Here is a 27,671-nt window from a genome sequence, read left to right on the forward strand (position 1 = left end):
CAACCAACAGCTAAACAGTACTGACAGCTAACACACTGAACAGAAACAATTACCCACAAACCCCAACGGAAAAACATGCACTTATGTGTGACTCCCAATCAACAGCAACGAACTACAGCTGTGCCTGATTTGGGAGCCACACACACAGCCCAAAACAAAGAAATACAAACACATAGAAACAAAACATAGAACACCCACCCAATGTAACACCCTGGCCTAACCAAAATAAATAACAAAAAAACCCTCTCTATGGCCAGGGTGTTACACTTCTGAAGGACAAGACTGTTTATATCGTCCTACTGAAGAACAATACTCTGTTTATATAGGTCTTCTGAAGCACAAGACTCTGTTTGTATAGGTCTACTGAAGCACAATACTCTGTTTATATCCCCTAACTGAAGAACAAGACTTGAATTTATATGCCTACTGAAACACAATAATCTCTGTATTTTCCCGTACTGAAGCACAAGACTGTTTATATCATCCTACTGAAGCACAATACTCTGTTTAGATCATCCTACTGAAGCACAATACTCTGTTTATATAGGCCTACTGAAGCACAAGACTGTTGAAATAGGTCTACTGAAGCACAAGACTCTGTTCATATAGGTCTCCTGAAACACAAACCTCTGTTTATATAGTCCTACTGAAGCACAATAATCTGTTTATATCCCCCTACTGAAGAACAAGACTGTTTAAAATCGACATACTGAAGCACACGACTCTGTTTAAATAGGCCTACTGAAACACAAGACTATGTTTAAATAGGCCTACTGAAACACAAGACTCTGTTTCTATAGTCCTACTGAAGCATAATACTCTGTTTATATCCCCCTACTGAAGAACAAGTCTCTGTTTATGTAGGCCTACTAAAGCACAAGACTCTGTTTAAATAGGCCTACTGAAACACAATACTCTGTTTCTATAGGACTTCTGAAGCACAAGACTCTTTTTATATAGGACTACTGAAGCACAATACTCTGTTTAAATCGTCCTACTGAAGAACAAGACTTTGTTTATATAGGCCTACTGAAACACAATACTCTGTTTATATCCCCCTACTGAAGCACAATACTCTGTTTATGTAGGCCTAGTGAAGTACAACACTCTGTTGAAATAGGTCTACTGAAGGACAAGACTCTTTTTATATAGGCCTACTGAAGGACAATACTCTGTTTAAATTGTCCTACTGAAGCACAAGACTGTTTATATAGGCCTACTGAAACACAAGACTGTTTATATAGGTCTACGGAAACATAGGACTCTGTTTATATAGGTCTACTGAAGCACAACTGTTAATACACTCCTACTGAAGCACAATACTTTGTTTATATAGGCCTACTGAATCACAAGACTCTGTCTCTATAGGCCTGCTGAAGCACAATACTCTGTTTATATCCCCCTACTGAAGAACAACTCTGTTTATATCGTCCTACTGCAGCACAAGACTCTGTTCATATAGGTCTATTGAAGAACAAGACTGTTTCTATAGGTCTACTGAAGCACAATACTCCGTTTATATAGGTCTACTGAAACACAAAACTCTGTTTATATAGTCCTACTGAAGCACAATACTCTGTTTATATCGGTCTACTGAAGCACAAGTCTCTGTTTATATAGGACTACTGAAACACAAGACTCTGTTTATATCCCCCTACTGAAGCACAAGACTCTGTTTCTATAGAACTTCTGAAGCACAAGACTCTGCTTAAATAGGCCTATTGAAGCACAAGACTCTTTTTATATGTGCCTACTGAAACACAATACTCTGTTTATATCCCCCTACTGAAGCACAAGACTATTTAAATAGGCCTACTGAAGCACAATACTCTGTTTAAATTGTCTTACTGAAGCACAAGACTTTGTTTATATAGGCCTACTGAAACACAATACTCTGTTTATATCCCCCTACTGAAGCACAAGACTATTTAAATAGTCCTTCTGAAGCGCAAGACTGTTTCTATAGGACTTCTGAAGAACAAGACTTTGTTTATATAGGCCTACTGAAACACAATACTCTGTTTACATCCCCCTACTGAAGCACAATACTATTTATATTAGGCCTACTGAATCACAAGACTGTCTCTATAGGTCTGCTGAAGCACAATACTTTGTTTATATCCCCCTACTGTAGAACAACTCTGTTTATGTAGGTCTACTGAAGCACAATACTCTGATTATATCGTCCTACTGCAGCACAAGACTGTTTATATAATCCTACTGAAGCACAATACTGTTTATATCGGCCTACTGAAGCACAAGACTGTTCATATAGGTCTACTGAAGAACAAGACTGTTTCTATAGGCCTACTGAAACACAATACTCTGTTTATGTAGGCCTACTGAAGAACAAGACTGTTTATATAGGCCTACTGAAGAACAAGACTCTGTTCATATAGGTCTACTGAAGCACAAGTCTCTGTTTATATAGGCTTACTGAAGCACAAGACTTTATTACTGAAGCACAAGACTATCGGTATATATATCCCGAAAGAAAGAAATTCTCACTCCAATACAATTTTATAGAAAGTTAGCAAAAAGAGAGAAGATCGTGTGACCATGGAAAATAAAATGCTTTTCTATTTGTGGACAAATCACCCTTATTAAGGAAAATTGTGATAAATAAAAATATATACCAGTTTCATTTAAGGACAAAAAAATTTGACAGCTGTGCCATATAGATTGCAAAATAATTGGGTAGAGATCTTCGATGTACCGATTCCATGGCACATGGTTTACGAATTGACACGCAAAACAACACCGGATTCAAAACTTTAAATTTTTCTATGTAAATGATTATTCAAAATTCTTGCAACCAATAGAATGTTATATATATGTGGATACAACCTACGAGGTGATTAGATCATTTATTTTGGTACTGTCTATATGTACAGTGGGGGGGAAAAGTATTTGATCCCCTGCTGATTTTGTACATTTGCCAATTACGAAGAAATGATCAGTCTATAATTTTAATGGTAGGTTTATTTGAACAGTGAGAGACAGAATAACAACCAAAAAATCCTGAAAAACGCATGTCAAAAATGTTATAAAATGATTTGCATTTTAATGAGGGAAATAAGTATTTGACCCCTCCGCAAAACATGACTTAGTACTTGGTGGCAAAACCCTTGTTGGCAATCACAGAGGTCAGACGTTTCTTGTAGTTGGCCACCAGGTTTGCACACATCTCAGGAGGGATTTTGTCCCACTCCTCTTTGCAGATCTTCTCCAAGTCATTAAGGTTTCGAGGCTGACATTTGGCAACTCGAACCTTCAGCTCCCTCCACAGATTTTCTATGGGATTAAGGTCTGGAGACTGGCTAGGCCACTCCAGGACCTCAATGTGCTTCTTCTTGAGCCACTCCTTTGTTGCCTTGGCCGTGTGTTTTGGGTCATTGTCATGCTGGAATACCCAACCATGACCCATTTTCAATGCCCTGACTGAGGGAAGGAGGTTCTCACCCAAGATTTGAGGGCACATGGCCCCGTCCATCGTCCCTTTGATGCGGTGAAGTTGTCCTGTCCACTTAGCAGAAAAACACCGCCAAAGCATAATGTTTCCACCTCCATGTTTGACGGTGGAGATGGTGTTCTTGGGGTCATAGGCAGCATTCCTCCTCCTCCAAACACGGCGAGTTGAGTTGATGCCAAAGAGCTCCATTTTGGTCTCATCTGACCACAACACTTTCACCAGTTGTCCTCTGAGTCATTCAGATGTTCAATGGCAAACTTCAGACGGGAATGTATATGTATTCTTGAGCAGGGGGAACTTGCGTGCGCTGCAGGATTTCAGTCCTTCACGGCATAGTGTGTTACCAATTGTTTTCTTGGTGACTATGGTCCCAGCTGCCCTGAGATCATTGACAAGATCCTCCCGTATAGTTCTGGGCTGATTCCTCACCGTTCTCATGATCATTGCAACTCCACGAGGTGAGATCTTGCATGGAGCCCCAGGCCAAGGGATATTGACAGTTCTTTTGTGTTTCTTTCATTTGCGAATAATCGCACCAAATGTTGTCACCTTCTCACCAAGCTGCTTGGCGATGGTCTTGTAGCCCATTCCAGCCTTGTGTAGGTCTACAATCTTGTCCCTGACATCCTTGGAGAGCTCTTTGGTCTTGGCCATGGTGGAGAGTTTGGAATCTGATTGATTGATTGCTTCTGTGGACAGGTGTCTTTTTTACAGGTAACAAGCTGCGGTTAGGAGCACTCCCTTTAAGAGTGTGCTCCTAATCTCAGCTTGTTACCTGTATAAAAGACACCTGGGAGCCAGAAATCTTTCTGATTGAGAGGGGGTCAAATACTTATTTCCCTCATTAAAATGCAAATCAATTTATAGCATTTTTGACATGCGTTTTTCAGGATATTTTTTTCTCTCACTGTTCAAATAAACCTACCATTAAAATTATAGACGGATCCTTTCTTTGTCAGTGGGCAAACGTACAAAATCAGCAGAGGATCAAATACTTTTTCCCCCCCACTGTAGCTCGTTTTTAGTCACATGTCCAGCAATGGTTGAAGAATTGCAACATTTACTTGGAGCTAACACTGCAGATAGCAATACTGGGTGACTTGAAAAGGCATAATCAATCGATCAATAATATAATAATACATTTAGCAAAACATTTTATCTTTAATTTACAATCTGTAGAAACTATGAGAATAGAAAGGTTCAGAAATGTTGTGGTGCATCACAGCACAGTTGAAAAACATATGGCAAATAGAAATCTAATCTGGATGGTGTTAACTTCTTCTGCGGGACAGTTGATGCGATTAAATAACAAGAACATTTCCCATGACATAGATATATCTGAAATTGGCAGAAAGCTTAAATTATTGTTAATCTAACTGCACTGTACAATTTAGAGTAGCTATTACAGTGAAAGAATACCATGCTATTGTTTGAGAAAAGTGCACAGTTTTGAACATGAAAAGCTATTACAGTTTTTTCCAACTGCTTACACACAAAATCTTTTCATGTCACACGATTTCTGAAACCTCTCACTCAAAGTGCAAAACTTCACACCAAATATCCAAAACCATAAGCTATTTCTCAGCCTTTGACTCAGTTGTCAATTGCATAAAACACTTTTTTCAAAACACTACACTCTACCTAAAACACAAAAATCTAACAGGAAGTGACTTGCTTTCCTTTTCCAAACACAACCAATCAAAATGCTACACTTATTCACCAGGTCACACACACAATAGGACAGAGGGCAATTACCAATGTTCCTGGACAGCGTGGGGGTAATATAACTATGTGTGCTGCCATCACTCAAAACGGGGTCCTCCATCACAATGCCACACTGGGTCCGTACAACACCGGCCATATGCTCACTTTTCTGGATGCAATTTACACAATGCTTGTCCCTGATCCAGATCAGGAGCCTGCTAGATTTGTGGTTTTATGGGAAAATGTTCGTTTTCACCGGGCTGTTCTGGTCCAAAACTGGTTTGCCATCCATCCACAATTTGTAGTTTTGTACCTACCCCCATATTCACCTTTTCTAAATCCCATAGAGGAATTCTTCTCAGCCTGGCGCTGGAAAGTGTATGATCGCCAACCCTATGCCCGCATGCCGCTTCTCCAGGCAATGGAGGACGCATGTGGGGACATAGAGGTTGCCTCTGTCCAAGGTTGGATACGCCATGCTAGGAGATACTTCCCTCGATGTTTGGCAAGAGAAAACGTATCTTGGGATGTGGACGAAGTATTGTGGCCAGACCCAGCCCGGAGAAGAGATGAAGCGTAGCTTAGCACCCCCCCGGGACCCCACACACACAATTGTGTTCTTTACTGTATTCTAAAGAATATGCTTTTGGTTTACATATGTTTATGGTTTTGTTGCATGCTACTGTATACAACAGTAATGTTTGGCCTAATAAATATTTTCTGTTTCTACATTGCATTGGTGTTTACAGTGTACTTGTTACCCCTCTCAGCAGATTACTTTCACTGCAGAACATTATATTGAAATGTAGATATAAGCCTATGAAAGCCCAAAGAGCTTTAGATTTAGAACAACAGTGTTTACACGGTATATCCAAAAATGTACTATTATGAAAGCAATGTTTGCCATTTGATGCAAATGCTTCATTCTGACATGTGTTTATGGCATTTTGAATGCAGTGTTACATTTTGAAGGAGATGTGAGGCATTTTGCATTTTGTGTGTGCAGTTTAGGGAATTGTGTGTAGAGTTTTGAAAAAAGGAGAGACAGTTTTGAAAACATGTGTAAGCAGTTGGAAAAAACTGTAATAAACAAATTAGGCACATTTGGGCAGTCTTGACACAACATTTTGAACACAATGCAATGATTCCTTGGAGTCTAAAACTTTGCACATACACTGCTGCCATCTAGTGGCCAAAATCTAAATTGCACCTGGGCTGGCATAATACATTATGGCTTTTCTCTTGCAATTATCTGTATTATCTTTTACCAGATCTAATGTGTTATATTCTCCTACATTCCTTTAACATTTCCACAAACTTCAAAGTGTTTCCTTTCAAATGGTACCAAGTATATACAAATCCTTGCTTCAGGGCCTGAGCTACAGGTAGTTAGATTTGGGTATGGCATTTTAGGTGAAAATTGAAAGAAAAGGGGCCAATCCTTTAGTTAAGAGATAGATGGGAGGGGTTGAATGGAGCTGAAGGGTGGGACTAATAACAACAAGATAACAAATGTAAAATATACTGTGCCTGTAAAATGTATATAGCAGGGATCATCAACTTGATTCAGCCCGATTTTTTTCTTGAGTGATGGTCGGGGCCGGAAAATAATTAAGCAATAAGGCCTGAGGAGGTGTGGTATATGGCCAGTATACCATGGGCTAAGGGCTGTTCTTAAGCACGACGCAATATGAAGTGCCTGGATACAGCCCTTACCCGTGGTATATTGGCCATATGCCACAAAGCCCCAAGGTGCCTTATTGCTATTATAAACTGGTTATCAACGTAATTAGAGCAGTATGTATGTATGTATGTATGTATGTATGTATGTATGTATGTATGTATGTATGTATGTATGTATGTATGTATGTATGTATGTATGTATGTATGTATGTTTCAACTGTTCTGCCTGCGGCTATGGAACCCTGACCTGTTCACCGGATGTGCTACCTGTCCCAGACCTGCTGTTTTCAACTCTCTAGAGACAGCAGGAGCGGTAGAGATACTCTCAATGATCGGCTATGAAAAGCCAACTGACATTTACTCCTGAGGTGTACCTGTTGCACCCTCGACAACTACTGTGATTATTATTATTTGACCATGCTGGTCATTTATGAACATTTGAACATCTTGGCCTTGTTCTGTTATAATCTCCAACCGGCACAGCCAGAAGAGGACTGGCCAACCCTCATAGCCTGGTTCCTCTCTAGGTTTCTTCCTAGGTTTTGGCCTTTCTAGGGAGTTTTTCCTAGCCACCGTGCTTCTACACTTGCATTGCTTGCTGTTTGGGGTTTAAGGCTGGGTTTCTGTACAGCACTTTGAGATATCAGCTGATGTAAGAAGGGCTATATAAATACATTTGATTTTATTTGATTTGATGTATATAAATACATATATTTACCCCAAAAATATATGTGGGATTGGAAATGATGCAGACAATTACATTGACGGAAGCTACAGTCTATCTGCAATGTTAAAGCTGATCTACCCCCTAAAGAAAATATATAAAACATCTTTTTTTTAAAGCATTCCGCTACCCTCATTGTTAACATGTTTTCACCTGTGAAAATAAACTTGCGCCCCTGTAAAAATATGCTGTGTGTGTGAGGCCTACAAGCCCAGTGTAGTAGTTGAGCATTTATACATGCCCACTGGAAGACTAAACATCTCCCACCGAAGCTCTCACTCCAGCAGACCAATGGAAAGATGTCTGTCTGTCTGTCTATCTGTCTGTTGGTCTGTCTGTGTTCTGCTGCTTATTAGTAAATTAATTTAGCAGACCAATGGAAAGATGTCTGTCTGTCTATCTGTCTGTTGGTCTGTCTGTGTTCTGCTGCTTATTAGTAAATTAATTTTTGTGTACGGTTGTATGGTTTTATGGTTGTATGGTTGTATGTGTGTGTCAGTTTGTATCTGCATCCATATGTTTCTATGCAAATCTTTTTGTTTGTGTATCAGACACCAGTAGTGTTGGCTAACCCCACCTCCACTCAGCACCTGGCAGCTTTCTGGAGAGCATGCTGGGCATATGCCACTGCCGTCATCGGTGAGAACCAACCTCTGAATGTGTGTGTGTGCTAGTGTCTATGCGTATAAATGCCGCACTACACTACCTTCTCCAGCTGATTGATGCCCTCCTCCACGCAACATATGGAGGCCACCGCCCTCAGGGCGTGTGCGTAGAGGTCGCTGAAGCAGTCCTGCCGGCAGATCTTAAACAGGGCCACCACAGCGCCCTCCTGTGGACAAACAAAAACAACAACCCCATTAGCATCATCATTCACATTAGCATCGCAGACAATGCTCAGTGCTTAACAAGCTAGCCTGAGCTTATGTCAAATTGATAGTCCCTCAAGCCAAACAGACTGTGCTACCTCAAACCTTCCAATAGCCAAAAGTGCCCAATAGACTTGCCAACAATTGACTATCCAACCAGGCCGAATAGTCAAGCCAACAGTGCTCAGTAGGCTTACCAACCTGACAGGCTAGACAATGACTCACGTCCGCGCCCTCATATTAAAAACATCCCCCCCAAAATCTGTCAGTTTAAGCTAAATATATCAGAGTTTTTTTGCATTGGATACGTTTCAATCCGACGCATCTGCCTATGTAACACTTCCGCATCTGCGGTGAAAGGTGACAGAGCTTGAGCGGTGTTTGTCAGAACATGAGACATCCAGAAAATCACTCTTCTCACAAAAAAGGCTGTAGCGTCCAAACGGTTTGGCCTACAAACTATTATGACCATTACCCCGAGCCCGTCCTTCCCAATTAATTATTTCAATGTGTTTGTTTGGGATAAAAGCAGTAAGGCCCCAACATTTATTTCAAAACATTTTTTCATAAAAAAAATTTATACTTCAAGGGGTCTAAAAATTCAAAATCAAATAGAAAAAGTATCCTTCGTATGACCTTAAAATAATTCCGTACAGCTTAATAGTACCCCACCCCTCCACCGGCTTAGACTCTTACGGGTTAAAGGCCCAGTGCAGTCAAAAACGTGATATTTCTGTGTTTTATATATATATAAAATTATGATAATGCTCCAGCTGTATGAAAAAGACTGCCTGAAATTTCAGCCTGTTATGGCAGGGTTGAGTTTTATCCTTCCTGGTGACATCCCCAGGTGGTAAATTAGTTAATAGACCAATAAGAAAGAGCATCTCTGCCAATAACATTTAGTTTTCTGTTTTCCCCTCCTCACTCAGGCCATTCCCAGACAGTCCTAGCTAAATTCATGCTTGAGAAATGTATCTTTGCTAAGAAGCTATTTTTGGTTATTTTTGACCATTTTATTTGAAAACAATCACAGCAAGGTACTTAATTGTTACCCAGAAATGATTTGATATTGAGATAAAAATGGCCTTTAAAGCTACAATATGTAACCAAATTGACGTAGAAATGTAAGTACTAGATCTGTCATTCTCATTGAAACCAAGTATAAGAAGTGGTAGATCTGTCCTGTGTGCGCTTAAGTTTAGTTTTTGCATCTTTTATTTCAGTTTTGTACACCAGCTTCAAACAGCTGAAAATACAATATTTCTGTTTGTTGAAAATATATTTCACAGCGGTTTAGACGGGACAATGATTCTCTACACAAATGACTGTTTGTTTTGTCACATGAACTGACATTAGGCTAACTATTAGAATTTTAGCAACCAGGAAAATGTGCAATTTCTGCATAGTGCACCTTTAATAGTGTCTGATTAATAAACTCGTTAATCATTATTCTCTTGTTTGATATGCTACCTATAATGGTTGTTTATCTCTTTTGAAATGCAGATTAGGGTAAAGGGCAATTCCACCACACATACAGCAAAAAATGTAATTCTGTTACCAAACTTTGTATCTGCACTGTTCTTCAAGTAAATGTGTTTTTGTAAAATGTCCTGTGGAAATTGTTAAAACTAGTCATTGTGCATAGAGTTGTATGGTTTGATTAACTTTAGAATCATAGATTTATGTCTGGCATACATTTTAAAGTGGGAAATCTTAGTCTCAGCATCAATATGATAACGTGGAATTGCCCCAAACAAACATAAGCAATCCGTAGTATCCACAAGCAGTCATTTCCTCTCGCAAAACCACTTGCTGACAGAATTCTATTCACCATGGAGATTGCTGACAGAATTCTATTCACCATGGAGATTGCTGACAGAATTCTATTCACCATGGAGATTGCTGACAGAATTCTATTCACCATGGAGATTGCTGACAGAATTCTATTCAACATGGAGATTGCTGACAGAATTCTATTCACCATGGAGATTGCTGACAGAATTATATTTACCATGGAGATTGCTGACAGAATTCTATTCACCATGGAGATTGCTGACAGAATTATATTTACCATGGAGATTGCTGACAGAATTCTATTCACCATGGAGATTGCTGACAGAATTCTATTCAACATGGAGATTGCTGACAGAATTCTATTCACCATGGAGATTGCTGACAGAATTCTATTCAACATGGAGATTGCTGACAGAATTCTATTCACCATGGAGATTGCTGACAGAATTCTATTCACCATGGAGATAGCTGACAGAATTCTATTCACCATGGAGATTGATAGAATGACCTGCAAGAAAAGGTCCTGTAACTACCGCCATTATTCTAATAAGACCCATTATAGGAGGTGCTGGTACGTCTCATGCACAGATAGGGCCATAGCCAAGCCTGGAGTGGCTAATCGTCCTGCCCCCTACACCCTAACCGCTCTTCCCTGATCTGCCCACGCAATACAGTCCCTAGAAGACCAAAAGCACCATCCATTTTAGCCAATCCCTGAGCAGTATTCTTCATTACATTGACCAACCATTCTAAAGAGCGTCACAGCCCCAAAACAAGTTGTTATTTTCAATCTCCTGGAGTCCTGTAATGCTTTCATTATTTTTCTGTGACGCAGGTGTTGTTAGCCTTCTCAGGTTAGCTATTTTTATTTTATTTAATTGAACTTTTATTTGACCAGGAAGTCCCTTGAAATAAATAATATATGTTTTGAGGAGACTGGTAACTGGTACTGTTACAGTAAAATAGTGATGACAAAGGTAGGAAGGAGGTTTACCTATGCTTTATATTAAATCAAATGTTATTCGTCACACACTTCGTAAACAACAGGTGTGGACTAACAGTGAAATGTTTACATATGGTCCCTTCCGAACGATGCAGATAGAAAGAATATAGAAAAATATTACAAAAGTAAAACATGTAATATTAAAAGTAATAATAGATGCACAATATGTAACAATAACTTGGCTTCATACAAGGAGTACCAGTACTGAGTCAATGATAACTTGGCTATATACAAGGGGTACCAGTACTGAGTCGATGTGCAGGGGTACAAGGTAATAACTTGGCTATATACAAGGGGTACCAGTACTGAGTCAATGTGCAGGGGTACAAGGTTATTGAGGCACATATGTACATATAACTATGTTATATGCACACATATTTCTCTAAATTGGCCATTCATTTCCTTGCACCCTATGTTCGGAATCATCTCCAAAAGACGATTACATTGGATGCTTTAAAGTCCCTCGGTAAATTCAGACAACTGACAGATGATTTTTATAATAATGGAGTATGTGTTTGTTTTAATTGACTGTGTTTTGTATCTATATATATATGTATTTAATGTGTATATTGTCTTTATTTATGTGTATCTATATGTGTATTTAATGTGTAAATTATCTTTATTTATGTGTATCTATATGTGCATTTAATGTGTATATTGTCTTTATTTATGTGTATCTATATGTGTATTTAATGTGTATATTGTCTTTATTTATGTGTATCTATATGTGTTTTTAATGTGTATATTGTCTTTGTTTATGTGTATCTATACATGCCTGTTGTACATGCTTCTTTTTTGTATTGTACAGGGCTCATTTGTAAAAGACACTTTAGTCTCAATATGATTTCCCTGTTGAAATAAAGGTAAATAAAATAATTAGATAGTAAACAGTAACAGCAAGGTATGTGATGAGTTAAGAAAGTTTGTGCAAAAAGGGTCAATGCAGATAGTCCTGGTAGCTATTTGGTTAACTATTTAATGAACTATTTAGCAATTTATGGCTTGAGGGTAGAAGCTGTTCAGGGTCCTGTTGGTTCCAGATTTGGTGCATCGGTACCGCTTTCCGTGCAGTAGCAGAGAGAACAGTCTATGACTTGGGTGGCTGGAAAATTTGACAATTTTTAGGGCCTTCTTCTAACACCGCCTGGTATAGAGATCCTGGATGGCAGGGAGCTCAGCCCCATTGAGAGCATCTGGACTGGCTGTATCACCACTTGTTAAGACAACTGCTTGGCATCCAACCTCAAGGCGCACCACACTGCCAGGTCACTGACCTCCTCCCTATAGACTGTCTCATTGTTGTCGGTGATCAGGCCTACCACTGTTGTGTCGTCAGCAAACTTAATGATGGTGTTGGAGTCGTGCTTGGCCACGCAATCGTGAGTGAACAGAGGGGACTAAGCACGCACCCCTGAGGGGCCCCCATGTTGAGAATCAACGTGGCATAAGTGTTGTTGCCCACTCTTACCACCTGGGGGCGGCCCGTCCGGAAGTCCAGGATCCAGTTGCAGTGGGAGATGTTTAGTCCCAGAGTCTATAGCTTAGTGATGAGCTTTGAGGGCACTATGGTGTTGAACGCTGAACTTTAGTCAATGAACAGCATAGTCACTTAGGTGTTCCTTTTGTCCAGGTGGGAAATGGCAGTGTGGAGTGTGATTGCGTCATCTGTGAATCTGTTGGGGCGGTATGCGAATCCAATTGCAATCGAATTACGATCTTGTCTCATCGCTGCAACTCCCCAACAGGCTCGGGAGAGGCGAAGGTCGAGTCATGCGTCCTCCGAAACATGTGCTTCTTAACCCGGAAGCCAGACGCAGCCATGTGTCAGAGGAAACATCGTCCAACTGACGACTGAAGCCGCCACAAGGAGTTGCTAGAGCGCGATGAGCCAAGTAAAGCCCCCCCGGACAAACCCTCCCCTAAAGCTGGGCCAATTGTGTGCCGCCCTGTGGGACTCCCAGTCATGCCCGATTGTGATACAGCCTGGGATCGAACCCGGATCTGTAGTGACGCCTCAAGCATTGCGATGCAGTGCCTTAGACCGCTGCGCCACTCGGGAGGTCCAGGAATTATTTCTTATCCAACCCCCCTCTCACAATAGAGAGAAACAGAGTCAGAGAGAGAGACAGAGATGCTGTATGAGAGAAGGTAGAGGGGAGTGATAGATTAAACAGAGGCAGGCAGTCTGTGTGATCAATGCCCATTCCTAATGGGAACTGACACTACTGATCTCATCTGGCAACAAGGAAGCTACGCTTTTGTGTGTAATGTGTATGCATTTATGCATGTGTGTTTATGTGTGTTTGTATGTGTGTGTGTGTGTGTGTGTGTGTGTGTGTGTGTGTGTGTGTGTGTGTGTGTGTGTGTGTGTGTGTGGTGTGTGTGTGTGTGTGTGCACTTGTGTTAAGTTGATGGGCTGAGTCTCCCACCCGGAAGAGTCTCATCAAGAGCATCCTGGAAGCATCTGGTTGTCTAAAGACCACAGGGACGTTGTGTCTGGCCTGTCCCCTCTAATGGCCACAGGGATGTAGTGTCCGGCCTGTCCCCTCTAATGACCACAGGGATGTAGTGTCTGGCCTGTCCCCTCTAATGACCACAGGGATGTAGTGTCCGGCCTGTCCCCTCTAATGACCACAGGGATGTAGTGTCTGGCCTGTCCCCTCTAATGGCCACAGGGATGTAGTGTCTGGCCTGTCCCCTCTAATGACCACAGGAATGTAGTGTCTGGCCTGTCCCCTCTAATGACCACAGGGATGTAGTGTCTGGCCTGTCCCCTCTAATGACCACAGGGATGTAGTGTCTGGCCTGTCCCCTCTAATGACCACAGGGATGTAGTGTCTGGCCTGTCCCCTCTAATGACCACAGGGATGTAGTGTCTGGCCTGTCCCCTCTAATGACCACAGGGATGTAGTGTCTGGCCTGTCCCCTCTAATGACCACAGGGATGTAGTGTCTGGCCTGTCCCCTCTAATGACCACAGGGATGTAGTGTCTGGCCTGTCCCCTCTAATGACCACAGGGATGTAGTGTCTGGCCTGTCCCCTCTAATGACCACAGGGATGTAGTTTCTGGCCTGTCCCCTCTAATGACCACAGGGATGTAGTGTCTGGCCTGTCCCCTCTAATGACCACAGGGATGTAGTGTCTGGCCTGTCCCCTCTAATGACCACAGGGATGTAGTGTCTGGCCTGTCCCCTCTTATCTCTTGGAGCATATGACTATGTAGCTGTAGAGATATACTGTATATGTATAGTATGGTAGGTGGGTGGTAGGTGGCAGGACTGATTGCCCAATCACAAACCGATCCTTAGCTCCTTTACGGTCTGCAGGGAAGAGTGAGCAGGGATTTACAAGGGCCCATGGATCTGTTTGGGATTGGGCCAATGGTTCATGTGGAGGGATGGGGAAGTGGATGGCCAAGAGAGATGGAACTGTGTGAACATGGGGATTGTAGCAGGGTCATGTTCATTAGGCACTACCGTTGCATGATATGTAAAGAAAATATATCAGTTGTGTTCCTTAATGAACACGGCCCAGAACATCATCCCCTCAGATGACCGTCATCCTACGTATATGCAGACAGAGGGGTGTGTCTGTCTGAGGGGGTGTGTCTCACCTTAGCGATGATTCTGCAGAGCTGCGGGCCGTCCTGGGTGAGGGAGAGCAGGTTGCTGATGTTACTGCCTATGGTGTACACACTGTCTGATGACTCAATCTGCCTGATCAGGATCTGGAGAGGACCGGCACACACACACACACACACACACACACACACACACACACACACACACACACACACACACACACACACACACACACACACACACACACACACACACACACACACACACACACACACAAAACCACTGACATACCATTGAGACATCTCTTTTCCAAAAGGGAAACAGCAAAGTGAAATTTCAATGAAAGGAGGAAGTTCTGAATTTATACGATGTAGAAGATCAATATTAGAACTAATTAATGATTCTATTATGGATATTTAAACTGAGCGTAAATGAATTATCTGAATAAGGGTTAAATTTTCTATTGAACTCAACATGCAATTCGTTAATACTAGTTCATCAGTGGAGGAGCATGGTGTTTGCAACGCCAGGGTTGTGGGTTCGATTCCCACGGGGGGCCGCACAGAGAAAAAATTACACATTTAAAAATTTTAAAAATTTAAAATTAAAAAAATATATGTATGAAATGAAATGTACGCATTCTAATGACCACTCTGGATAAGATGACTAAAATGTAAAATGTAAAAAATGTTAATAGAAAATTACTCAAGTAAAAGTGAAAGTCACCCAGTAAAGTACTACTTAAGTAAAAGTCTAAAAGCATTTGGTTTTAAATATAGTTAAGTATTAAAAGTCAATTTAATTGCTAAAATATACTTAAGTATCAAAAGTAAAAGTATATATAATTTCAAATTCCTTATATTAAGCAAACCAGACCGCACTATTTTCTTGTTTTTAAAATGTACCGATTGCCAGGGGAACACTCCAACACGCAGATATAATTTACAAACTAAGCATTTGTGTTTAGTGATTCCGCCAGATCAGAGGCGGTAGGGAAGACCAAGGATGTTCTCTTGATAAGTGCGCAAATTTGACCATTTTCCTGTCCTGCTAAGCATTCAAAATGTACTTTTGGGTGTCAGGGAAAATGTATGGAGTAAAAAGTAAATTATTTTCATTAGGAATGCATTGGAGTAAGTTAAAGTTGTCCAAAATATAAATAGTAAAGTAAAGTACTTGAAAGTATTTTTACTTAGGGTGCGTTCGTAAATTCACTCTGGCGATCTACTCCGATTTCAGAGCACTCTCGTCTGAGTGTGCCAGAGCGCAGAATAACTGACGAATTTACGAACGCTCAACACCCGTTGAATAGGGCCGGTGTCACTAAACGTTGACAAAAAAAACGTAATTAAATTGTTTCCAGCAGCACAGTTACAGGCACCAACACCCTTGATAACATGAAAACAGCCTAACCAGCTCTGCTAAGGCGAATAAAATGGTCAGAGGGAGGTGTTCTCTCATTTCTTTCTGGAAATAGCTAGCAAGCTAGCCAACGTTAGCCAGTTAGCTTGGGTGCTTGACTGCCGTTGTGTGGCCAGAACCCTCGGATCAACCCTACACCTGAATTTACGAACGGACAATCTGACAACGCCCTGAATTTACAAACGCCCAGAGGGCATTCTGAGCGCACTCCAGATTGAATTTACGAACGCACTCTTATGTACTTTACACCACTGCAGTTCATACTGCAGTTCATACTGTTGTGATCATTTAATATCATTTAAAAAAAATAATATTTCACCTTTATTTAACCAGGTAAGCTAGTTGAGAACAAGTTCTCATTTACAACTACAACCTGGCCAAGATGAAGCAAAGCAGTGCGACAAATAACACGGAGTTACACATGGAATAAACAAGCGTACAATCAATAACACAATAAAAAAAAAGTCTTTATACAGTGTATGCAAATAGCATGAGGTGGAAAGGCAATAAATAGGCCATAGTAGCGAAGTAATTACAATTTAGCAAATTAACACTGGAGTGAATCGAGTAGAAAGTCTAAATCGAGTAGAAAGTACAATGAAATCTCTATTGGTTTTCATGTGTGTGTGTGTGTGTGTGTGTGTGTGTGTGTGTGTGTGTGTATCAAACACATCAAGAAGGAATAAGGCTACGGCCACACTCAGATGCATGAACACGGATGAAATCGTATATGACATCACCGTCCGTTTTTGTCTGTCAAAAGTACAACTCAACTATTTTGTTTTCATACTTTTGGCAATGAAAAAGCATTGGCTCCACTTAAAGTTCTTGAACACAAAATACCAAAATACCACGCAGCATGACCATGCACGCCTCCAACTCAATCATCTAGCTTGCAGACGACACTACAGAGGTAGGCCTGATTACCAACAACGACGAGACGGCCTACAGGGAGGAGGTGAGGGCCCTCGGAGTGTGGTGTCAGGAAAATAACCTCACACTCAATGTCAACAAAACAAAGGAGATGATCGTGGACTTCAGGAAACAGCAGAGGGAGCAGCCTCAGGAGGCTGAAGAAATTTGGCTTGTCACCAAAAACACTCACAAACTTTTACAGATGCAAAATCGAGAGCATCCTGTCGGGCTGTATCACTGCCTGGTACAGCAACTGCTCCACCCACAACCGTAAGGCTCTCCAGAGGGTAGTGAGGTCTGCACAACGCATCACCGGGTGCAAACTACCTGCCCTCCATGACACCTACACCACCCGACGTCACAGGAAGGCCAAAAAGAACATCAAGGACAACAACCACCCGAGCCACTGCCTGTTCACCCCGCTATCATCCAGAAGGCGAGGTCAGTACAGGTGCATCAAAGCTGGGACTGAGAGACTATTAAACAGCTTCTATCTCAAGGCCATCAGACTGTTAAACAGCCATCACTAACATTGAGTGGCTGCTGCCAACATACTGACTCAAATCTCTAGCCACTTTAATAATTAAGAATTGGATGTAATAAATGTATCACTAGTCAATTTAAACAATGCCACTTTATATAATGTTTACATACCCTACATTACTCATCTCATGTGTATATACTGTACTCTATACCATCTACTGCATCTTGCCTATGCCGTTCGGCCATCGCTCATCCATATATTTATATGTACATATTCTTATTCATTCCTTTACACTTGTAAGGTAGTTGTTGTGAAATTGTTGATTACTTGTTAGATATTACTGCACGTTTTGAACTAGAAGCACAAGCATTTCGCTACACTCGCATTAACATCTGCTAACCATGTGATGTGACCATTAAAATTTGAATTTGATTTGATTTGTGTTGAAGGCCTAATTATAACTAAAAAAGAGAGTTATGGGTGTGGTCAAAGCCTCATACCTGGATCTCATTGGCCAGGGCCATGTCAATCATGTGGCTGAATGAATCACTGACATCGGTGAGAATCTCATTAATGGCCTCCCTCATGGACTTCAGGAAGAATTCGTCCTCAGTATGAAGGCATCTGTTGAAGAGAGGGTTTGGATAAACCTTGAACATAAACACTTAGTGAGCTACTGTATTCAAATGTGTACGACAATATTCAGAGGTCATTAAAAGTTTTTGTATGAATGTTTTACTTCTCTGTTATGGTGGTCAGCTCCATGCACTTCTCAAGCAAAGACTTCTCATACTGCACTCAAAGAGGAGGAACACACATTTCAGGGTACAATGAGACAAACATTAGACACACACAGAAAGTAGAACACCCACACAAAGCAGAAAACAATGTAATTCTCCAATTAGTGGTCATCCCTTTATGCACACACAGAGAACCGCACAAAATGTCCTCTGGGATGTAACAGAAGCAGAACTTCCACAGCATCATTTTAAAGTGGATAAAGTGAGTACTCCGTATCATACGGCGCTACTGTGATTCCACTTGACGGGAAACCTGCACGAACTACTGGAGGGAGAGGCTCATCAGAGGCAGATAATGTCTTCAACAGCCCGTCCAAGATGGAACCAGACAGGGGGCTCTCAGAGACTCATTTTCAGATTATTTTAGTCAGAATTTTGCTCTTGGCATGAATAGCTTATGTGATCTGTAATAGGGAAAATTTACATGCGTCCAATGTTCAAATGTACAGCAGAGAAGAAGCTAAACAACCCAAATCCTGACTCCTATCGCACATACAAATTCCTAACTTTATTCTGTAATCCATAGGTTACATTATCAAACCACGTCTTTTGCCTATGCATGTCAAAATACAGCTAAAACATTTCCCTCACTACTCTGCGCTGTCTCGTATTGCTGCCCATATGAGAGCTTCGCTAGAGAATGTGTGATCAATAAACTTTATGAGAGCAGATATTAGAGTTGGTACCCGTTAAGATGCATTGATATTTAAATCATATCCTCTCTTCATCTCCCCGTTATTCATGAGCTGCGCTGCTATTTGTATTATCATCAACTCCATCTAGCCAAATATAGGAGATATTCTGTCATTAGCATTCATAGCAACTTTAGTCATTTGACTTTTGTTTGCTGTTTTTTTTAATTATTTAACTAGGCAAGTCAGTTAAGAACAAATTATTATGATGGACTACCCCGACCAAACCCTCCCCGAACCCGGACGACGCTGGGCCTATTGTGCGGCACCATATGTGACTCCCGATCACGGCCAGTTATGATACAGCCCGGGATCAAACCAAGGTCTGTAGTGACACGTCTAGCACTGAGATGTAGTGCCTTAGACCACTGCGCCACTCGGGAGTTAAAAAGTTTCTACGATTTGACAATGCTACAGCCTACTCGGGGTGCGTCCTGAGCACACTCTCTATTGAGATAGCCTACTGCTGAAATGTGCTGAATTAATTGAGGAACATGATAATGCTTTGAATTTATGAACGGCCTGTTTCACAATTCACAACAATGTAATTAGCGATCAAAGATAATTACCCCATTATTACTAAATATCAGTTTAATTTGCTCTGAAATCTTTACATAGTTGCGCAGCCAAGCTGACAAGGGTCGCACAGACCCTCTTATTTGGGGAGAACCCTGGCATAGTGACCATATCTTGGTTTTGAACCGCTTTAAATGGGGACTTCCAATTTTGCAGTATTTCCCTGGACTCTCTGGATAATATCTGAATTATTCCCGGTATTGAAACGTGGTACATTTTCAGTCCACTCCTCCCTCCCTCCCTCCCTCCCTCCCTCCCTCCCTCCCTCCCTCCCTCCCTCCCTCCCTCCCTCCCTCCCTCCCTCCCTCCCTCCCTCCCTCCCTCCCTCCCTCCTACCCAGACCAGTCCACTTCTCCCTCCCTCCCTCCCTCCCTCCTACCCAGACCAGTCCACTTCTCCCTCCATCCTCCTCCCTCCCTCCTACCCAGACCAGTCCACTTCTCCCTCCTCCCTCCCTCCCTCCCTCCTACCCAGACCAGTCCACTTCTCCCTCCTCCCTCCCTCCCTCCCTCCTCCTACCCAGACCAGTCCACTTCTCCCTCCCTCCCTCCCTCCCTCCCTCCTACCCAGACCAGTCCACTTCTCCCTCCATCCTCCTCCCTCCCTCCTACCCAGACCAGTCCACTTCTCCTCCCTCCCTCCCTCCCTCCCTCCCTCCCTCCCTCCCTCCTCCCTCCCTCCCTCCCTCCCTCCTCCCTCCCCCCTCCCTCCCTCCCTCCCTCCTACCCAGACCAGTCCACTTCTCCCTCCATCCTCCTCCCTCCTACCCAGACCAGTCCACTTCTCCCTCCATCCTCACCTTCTGCATCTCTGAGGGGGTATTACGGGCGGCTCTATACTCGTGCACCAGCGAGCGCACGTGGCAGTTGGCCCGGACGGCCGTGCTGTGGACCCGCTGCCAGCGGCCCTTCTCCAGCCGCTGGAACATCTTGCCCAGCTCCGTGCTGACAACCAGCGCCCGCCGCAGCAGCGTCTGCAGGTTGTCGCGGGCCACATGGTCATGCGTGGCCACGATGAGCTCACCCTGGGCATCCTCCTCCACGCCAATGGCCTTGGCCTGCAGAACACACATGCACTCCACCTCCGTCATGTGACGCAGGTCCTCCATCCAGCGCTGCACCGAGTCCACCTGGAGTGAGTGCATCCTGCTGCTCATACACACACACACGTGCGTACAGATACACATATATACATACACACGATACAGCACACACACAGGCAAGATGAGTTTAGAGCATGTACTTTGGGTGGCCATGACAGAGATGGCAGCACTGAGACATATTTGTAACTTGTCCCAATATCGTTACTCTAATGAAACAAGCATACTGGAATATCCTCCTACGGGCCGATGCTGTTTGAATCCAGGTGTTTTTGTTTTCTAACTTTTAGCCTAACCATTGCATTAACCATTCGCTAGCATGCCTAAACCTAACCTTATACTAACACTCGCTAGCATGCCTAAACCTAACCTTATTCTAACACTCGCTAGCATGCCTAAACCTAACCTTATCCTAACACTCGCTAGCATGCCTAAACCTAACCTCATCCTAACACTCGCTAGCATGCCTAAACCTAACCTTATCCTAACACTCGCTAGCATGCCTAAACCTAACCTTATCCTAACACTCGCTAGCATGCCTAAACCTAACCTTATCCTAACACTCGCTAGCATGCCTAAACCTAACCTTATCCTAACACTCGCTAGCATGCCTAAACCTAACCTTATCCTAACACTCGCTAGCATGCCTAAACCTAACCTTATACTAACACGCACTAGCATGCCTAAACCTAACCTTATCCTAACACTCGCTAGCATGCCTAAACCTAACCTTATCCTAACACTCGCTTGCATTTACTGTAAACTAGGCTGTTGCGAATCTGAATTTCTTTAAGGTTCTATTATGAGACCAAGTTGACTCTTAGATATCCATACACAACGTCTAGTTCACTGCCCATGAAATGAGATCTCATCATTGCTGCACTATCCTTTAGTTGCTTTCCCCAACAGCAGTCCAGTTTTGAAATGAATTACCCAGGCATCTCAAAATCAATAGTGTGGGAGTGAGGTCAATTACCCACCAATAACTGGTGGTGTTAGGAATCGTTAGTCAAAACCTATCGTTTCACCATGTTGGAGAGACTGCATTATCCACTGGGTCGAACAGACCAAACACTTCTTTCTCTTCAGGTTTATTGAACCTAATGAATATTGGCTTACTGGAGGCTTCCTGGCAGTTTTTCATGGATGAGTGAAATCAACCCAGCGTTAAGGAGGCTGAGAGGTTGATCGCTACAACGCCCTCCTCTGCTTTGAGTTAACAAGGGGGTGGAGGTTCACCAATCTATATTCTACACAAAACTCAGGCTATCTGGCATCCATGGAAAATGCAGAGTCAACGGGTAAAACTGGATATTGCATCAGATGGAATATCTGCCTCTTGTGTTGACAGAGATCTTTAATAATACCCCATTCTCATTTGGTCATAAAAGGAAGCTTCATTATTTGTGACCTATAAACAAACAGAAATCCAGTTTCTATAGTCAAAGCCTAATTCAGAGCTGAATTGCAGTAGGGAGCATGGTAATGATGCTCTATTCTTTGGCCATGATTTTTATTGACCCTTAGGAACACGTATCGAGTTTCAGCTTTTAACACAGACCTATGTAAACATCATTGTGCCATTAAGAAGGCACAATTCCAATCAAGAGTATTTTCAACATAAGCCAGTATTGAGGATCTGTTTACTAAAGAAAATAATCCATTGGTTTTATGAGGTCACAAGTGGGGTGATATCTGATTTCCCCAGACTATTGTCTTAGGAGGACTGAAATGAAAATCATCCAAAGAGACATAACTGAATATATCCCCTTTGGAATATGGCTATTAGAATATGTACTGTTTGATATAGTTAATGGTTAAAACAACTATACACAACTATAGGCATTATCCCGTTCTCTCTTCGTCTCTCGCTCCCATTCTCTCTCTCTTTCTCTCTCCTGTTCTATCTCCTGTTCTTTCTCTTTCTCTCTCTTTCTCTCTCCCTTTCTCTCTCCCTTTCTCACTCTCGCTCTCTCACACGCACGCACGCACAGACGCACGCACGCACGCACACACACACACACACAAACACATATATATAAACCAAGCCATGTCAACAAAATAAAATCAGAACTCTATTCCCGCACTTCGAGAATCGACATCTCCACTACCCAGCCACTCTTCTCCTCGGTGCAGAGGTGGGATGACGTGGGGATGCGTTATGGTAAGTAAGCTGTAAGCAGAGATTTCAGACGTCATCCATAATAAGGAGGATCACCAGTTCAAATACCTATCCCCCAAACCCCCTCAATTTGGAGAGGAGAGATGCTCTCAATTGTTTCCTAATGAACAGGGGTGGTACTCTCAAGGTCAAAGGTCACACTCTCAATAAGTACCATGTGATTGATTTCCTCCATTGGGAGAGACATGACGAAAATAGGAGCAGCTCTTGAGGGAAATCAAGCAGCTCTCACTCGCTCAACTCAAAGCTGGGCCTTTTTTCCTCATGTGAACTTTTCATTTCTGCTGCACCTTGTCTCTCGGGCATGCAAAAGTAAAACAATAAAAGGTTTCCTTTGATGGTCCAGATAGAGCTGTGGATGCCAATAGTGACCCAGCTAATTAGCCCCGTAGAGCTGTGTGTATTTGTGTGCCCACCTGCTAATGGTTTGATGGTGCACCCGTCTTCATGATGCAGACACGACACAGCCATGGCTGCTGAAAACTGCAACCCAGCAGGTCACCCCAGCAATCAGGTGAGCAGCACCCCACCTGGACCCCCCTCTGAATGGTGGGCACTAATTAGTCATGTGTCACAGGTGACGGGAGATTGGAAGGGTCAGGGGATTTAATTGCCCACCATTTGTATCACAAGCCTTGCAGATACCCTAACAACATTTCACCAGGTGAACATGACTCATTTTTGTATAAAAACAAAACAAAAAATAAAACAGGAAAAACTCCACGTTTGGATGTGTAGTGCAATACTCATGCCATGTTAATATCTAATGCTGGCAATGATCATCCTGAAGTTTGCTGAAAGAAATGACTATATATAATTCCTGCTACAATTTGTGATTATCATCATGTGATCTGAAGTTATTCTAAGGTTCAGTCAGGAAATGTGATCAATGAACAGTGTATTTGCTTAAAAACCCATGATGGCACAAAGGCACAGTATAAGTCCAAATCATTTCAGAATAAAGTTTCCAGAATGACAAAAATGTACACACATAAAACCTCCAGTAAAACGCTGAAGCAAATCATCGTTATAATAGGTTTGTTTCCAAACAGGGATGAAATAGTCCACTCAAGTTTGCGGGAGATAACAAATATTTACATTCGGGGCCAAGGATGTGCCAGCAGCTGTGTTACAGACTGAGAGCTGTGAAGATGAGGTGTCGCTCTCCTCTGGAGGCTGGAGGAACCAGGGAAAGTCATCTGGGGGGACCAGGGAAAGTCATCTGGGGGGAGCAGGGAGAGTCATCTGGGGGGAGCAGGGAGAGTCATCTGGGGGGAGCAGGGAGAGTCATCTGGGGGGACCAGGGAAAGTCATCTGGGGGGAGCAGGGAAAGTCATCTGGGGGGAGCAGGGAGAGTCATCTGGGGGGAGCAGGGAGAGTCATCTGGGGGGAGCAGGGAGAGTCATCTGGGGGGACCAGGGAAAGTCATCTGGGGGGAGCAGGGAGAGTCATCTGGGGGGACCAGGGAAAGTCATCTGGGGGGAGCAGGGAGAGCCATTTACACAGTGGTTGGAGAGTAGACACACTCGAAGACACAGTGACAGAAATACAGAGCTGGAGAGATAGGGCCCCGGTGTCAGCCAGTTTCCGGAGCCTGGAAAACTATGGGCTGAGATACTTGAAAAGGGGCAGGATTCATGAAGGTTCATCCTCCCTATGATTCTATATAAAAATCACTAAACCCTATTCGCACAGGATTAATATACAACTGTATTACTATTGAAACGTTGGTTATGTAATTATTACCATAGCATGTCTGTTTTTCCAGAGGACGATTCAGACTGGATTAGATTTACCAAATTGCCCCCGTGTAATTATTTTTTTCTTTCTTTCAAAATTGACCGTTATGATGGACACCTGGAGGATGTTCTAAGTGTGAAGATATTTCATCTTGTTCAGGGGGAGATTGACAAATTTTTACCTTGTCAGCTCAGGGATTCAATCTTTTGGTTACTAGTCCAACGCGCTAACCACTAGGCTACCTGCCACCCCTGAGGACAGCAAACAATAATAATATGCATGTCAGTCTCTCCTGGCTCAAAGTGGAGGAGAGATTGACTTCATCACTACTTGTATTTGTGAGAGGTATTGACATGTTGAAGCACCAAGCTGTCTGTTTAAACGACTAGCACACAGCTCAGACATCTGTGCATGCCCAACATGACATGCCACCAGAGGTCTCTACACAGTCCACAAGTACAGCACAGACTATGGGAGGTGCACAGTACTATATAGAGCCAGTACTACATGGAACTCTATTCCACATCAGGTAACTGATGCAAGCAGTAGAATCAGATTTTAAAAAGTCATGTGACTCGTCCACACTTCTGCTAATAGGAACCTCTATTGTACCGCGTGTGTCAATGTCTGGTTTGCATGAATGTCACCATGTAACGTCTGGCACCACATATATACTGAACAAAATTATTAACTCAACATGTAAAGTGTTGGTCCCATGTTTCATGAGCTGAAATAAAAGATCCCAGAAATGTTCCATACGCACAAAAAGCTTATTTCTCTCAAATGTTGTCCACAAATTTGTTTACATCCATGTTTGTTAGTGAGTATTTCTCTTTTGCCAAGATAATCCATCCACCTGACAGGTGTGGCATAACAAGAAGCTGATTAAACAGCATGATCATTACACAAGTACACCTTGTGCTGGGGACAATAAAAGGACATTCTAAAATATGCAGTTTTGTTACACAACAATGCCACAAGGTTTAAGGGAGCGTGCAATTGGCATGATCATTTACATTTTAGTAATTTAGCAGACGCTCTTATCCAGAGCGACTTACAGTAGTGAATGCATACATTTCTTTATACTGGCCCCCCCCCCCGTGGGAATCAAACCCACAACCCTGGCGTGGCGCACACCATGCTGGCGTTGCAAACACCATGCTCTACCAACTGAGCCACAGGGAAGCTGTGATGACTGCAGGACTGTCCACCACAGCTGTTGCTAGAAAATTGAATGAAATGTATTTATTTCATTTGACTGATTTCCTGACATGAACTGTAACACAGTAAAATATTTTCAATTGTTGCATGTTCCATTTATATTTTTGTTCAGTGTAAATATTCTGCAGATACCGCAGAAGAACCACATTAAAAAAGGACAGAGTCGGACGAAAAATGTGGGCTCAATGAGCTGAGATTTTGAAGGTCCTTGTGGCTTTGGAGCAGCAGAGGAAAAGGATGTATTCCTATTGGGTTCAGAACATTAAATACACATGAAAAACATTACACCACGTTGGAAAACAGCCTTTGCCACAATAGCAGCGGTTAAGCTGGGAGGCTCCAGATGAATAATAAAAAAATGTCTGCCCGTCCTTTTCCCAAAGTTTCCTGTTTATATGCAGTAAAGGAAGAGACGCTTAGGCCTATCCCAAGGGAGAGATAGAGATATGCCAGCGACATGCATTTCATTATGTTAGATGGCTACTGCGTCTGCTATACTGATCTAGACTCGGAGAAGGAGGTTAGTTTGTTCATTTTCAATCAGAATATTTTGTATAAAAATACGCGTTATATTGTTAGATTATAGGAGTAACTCTGGTAGACCCGAAACTTTCTTCCTCACCTCAAATTCAACTGTCAGTTGGAGTCAGTCGGAGTGCTGGTGCGCACTTGTCACGTCCTGACCAGTGAAAAGGGTAATTTGCCATAGTAGAATGGTCAGGGTGTGGCAGGGGGGTTGTTTTCTGTGTTTGGGGGTTTGTTTGTTTCCTCCAGCGACGCTCTCCAGTCAGGAGCCTCCAGCGACACTCCTCAGCCAGGAGCCTCCAGCGACGCTCCTCAGCCCGGAGCCTCCAGCGACGCTCCTAAGCCCGGAGCATCCAGCGACGTCCCTCAGCCCGGGGCCTCCAGCGACACCCCTCAGCCCATGGCCTCCAGCGACGCCCCTCAGCCCGGGGCCTCCAGCGACGCCCCTCAGCCCGGGGCCTCCAGCGACGCCCCTCAGCCCGGGGCCTCCAGCGACGCCCCTAAGCCCGGAGCATCCAGCGATGCCCCTCAGCCCGGGGCCTCCAGCGACGCCGCTCAGCCCGGGGCCTCCAGTGATGCCCCTCAGCCCGGGGCCTCCAGCAACGGTCTGCAGTCCAGAGCCTCCAGCGGGGATCGGCAGCGCAGAATGGGGGCTACGTCCGGAGCCAGAGCCACCTCCATGGCTGGAGGATTGGCGAAGGGTGGGTGTAGCACAGGAACCGTCGTAGACGATGGCCACCCTCCCTTCCCTCCCTTTAGGTTTGGGGTTGTTTTTGTGGGTTTTTTTTGTTTGAGGTGGAGTTGGGGTCTGCACTTTGGGGAGGGGGGGGTACTGTCACGTCCTGACCAGTGAAAAGGGTCATTTTGCCATAGTAGAATGGTCAGGGCGTGGCAAGGGGGTTGTTTTGTGTGTTTTGGGGGTTGTTTGTTTCCAGGGGAATGTGTTCTAGTTTTCATTTTCTATGTTTTGTTTTCCAGGTTTGGCCGAGTATGGTTTCCAGTCAGAGGCAGGTGGCTTTCGTTGTCTCTGATTGGAAGCCATACTTAGGCAGCCTGTTTTCCTTTGGATTTTGTGGGTGGTTGTTTTCCGTATAGTCTATGTACCTTACGGAACTGTTGGCTGTCATTTGTTTATTTTGTTTAAGTGTTCTCTCATAATAAAAGAAGATGAGCACTCAACAC

General features: G+C 43.0%; 1 protein-coding gene across 1 annotated transcript in view; it reads right to left on the minus strand.

Annotated features, from left to right (window-relative positions):
* LOC106584619 (protein inscuteable homolog) overlaps positions 1–27,671 on the minus strand; it is a 60,279-nt gene that overhangs the window by 23,326 nt on the left and 9,282 nt on the right. The window contains exons 2-6 of the mRNA XM_014170100.3: positions 20,522–20,870; positions 18,394–18,446; positions 18,155–18,278; positions 14,866–14,979; positions 8,290–8,415 (exon numbers count right to left, since the gene is read on the minus strand). Of these exons, the coding sequence (XP_014025575.1) occupies positions 8,290–8,415; positions 14,866–14,979; positions 18,155–18,278; positions 18,394–18,446; positions 20,522–20,870 (766 nt within the window). The remainder of the gene's footprint in view (positions 1–8,289; positions 8,416–14,865; positions 14,980–18,154; positions 18,279–18,393; positions 18,447–20,521; positions 20,871–27,671) is intronic.

This window comes from Salmo salar, chromosome 23, assembly GCF_965601325.2.
Source record: "Salmo salar chromosome 23, fSalSal1, whole genome shotgun sequence".
Classification (NCBI taxonomy): Eukaryota; Metazoa; Chordata; class Actinopteri; order Salmoniformes; family Salmonidae; genus Salmo; species Salmo salar.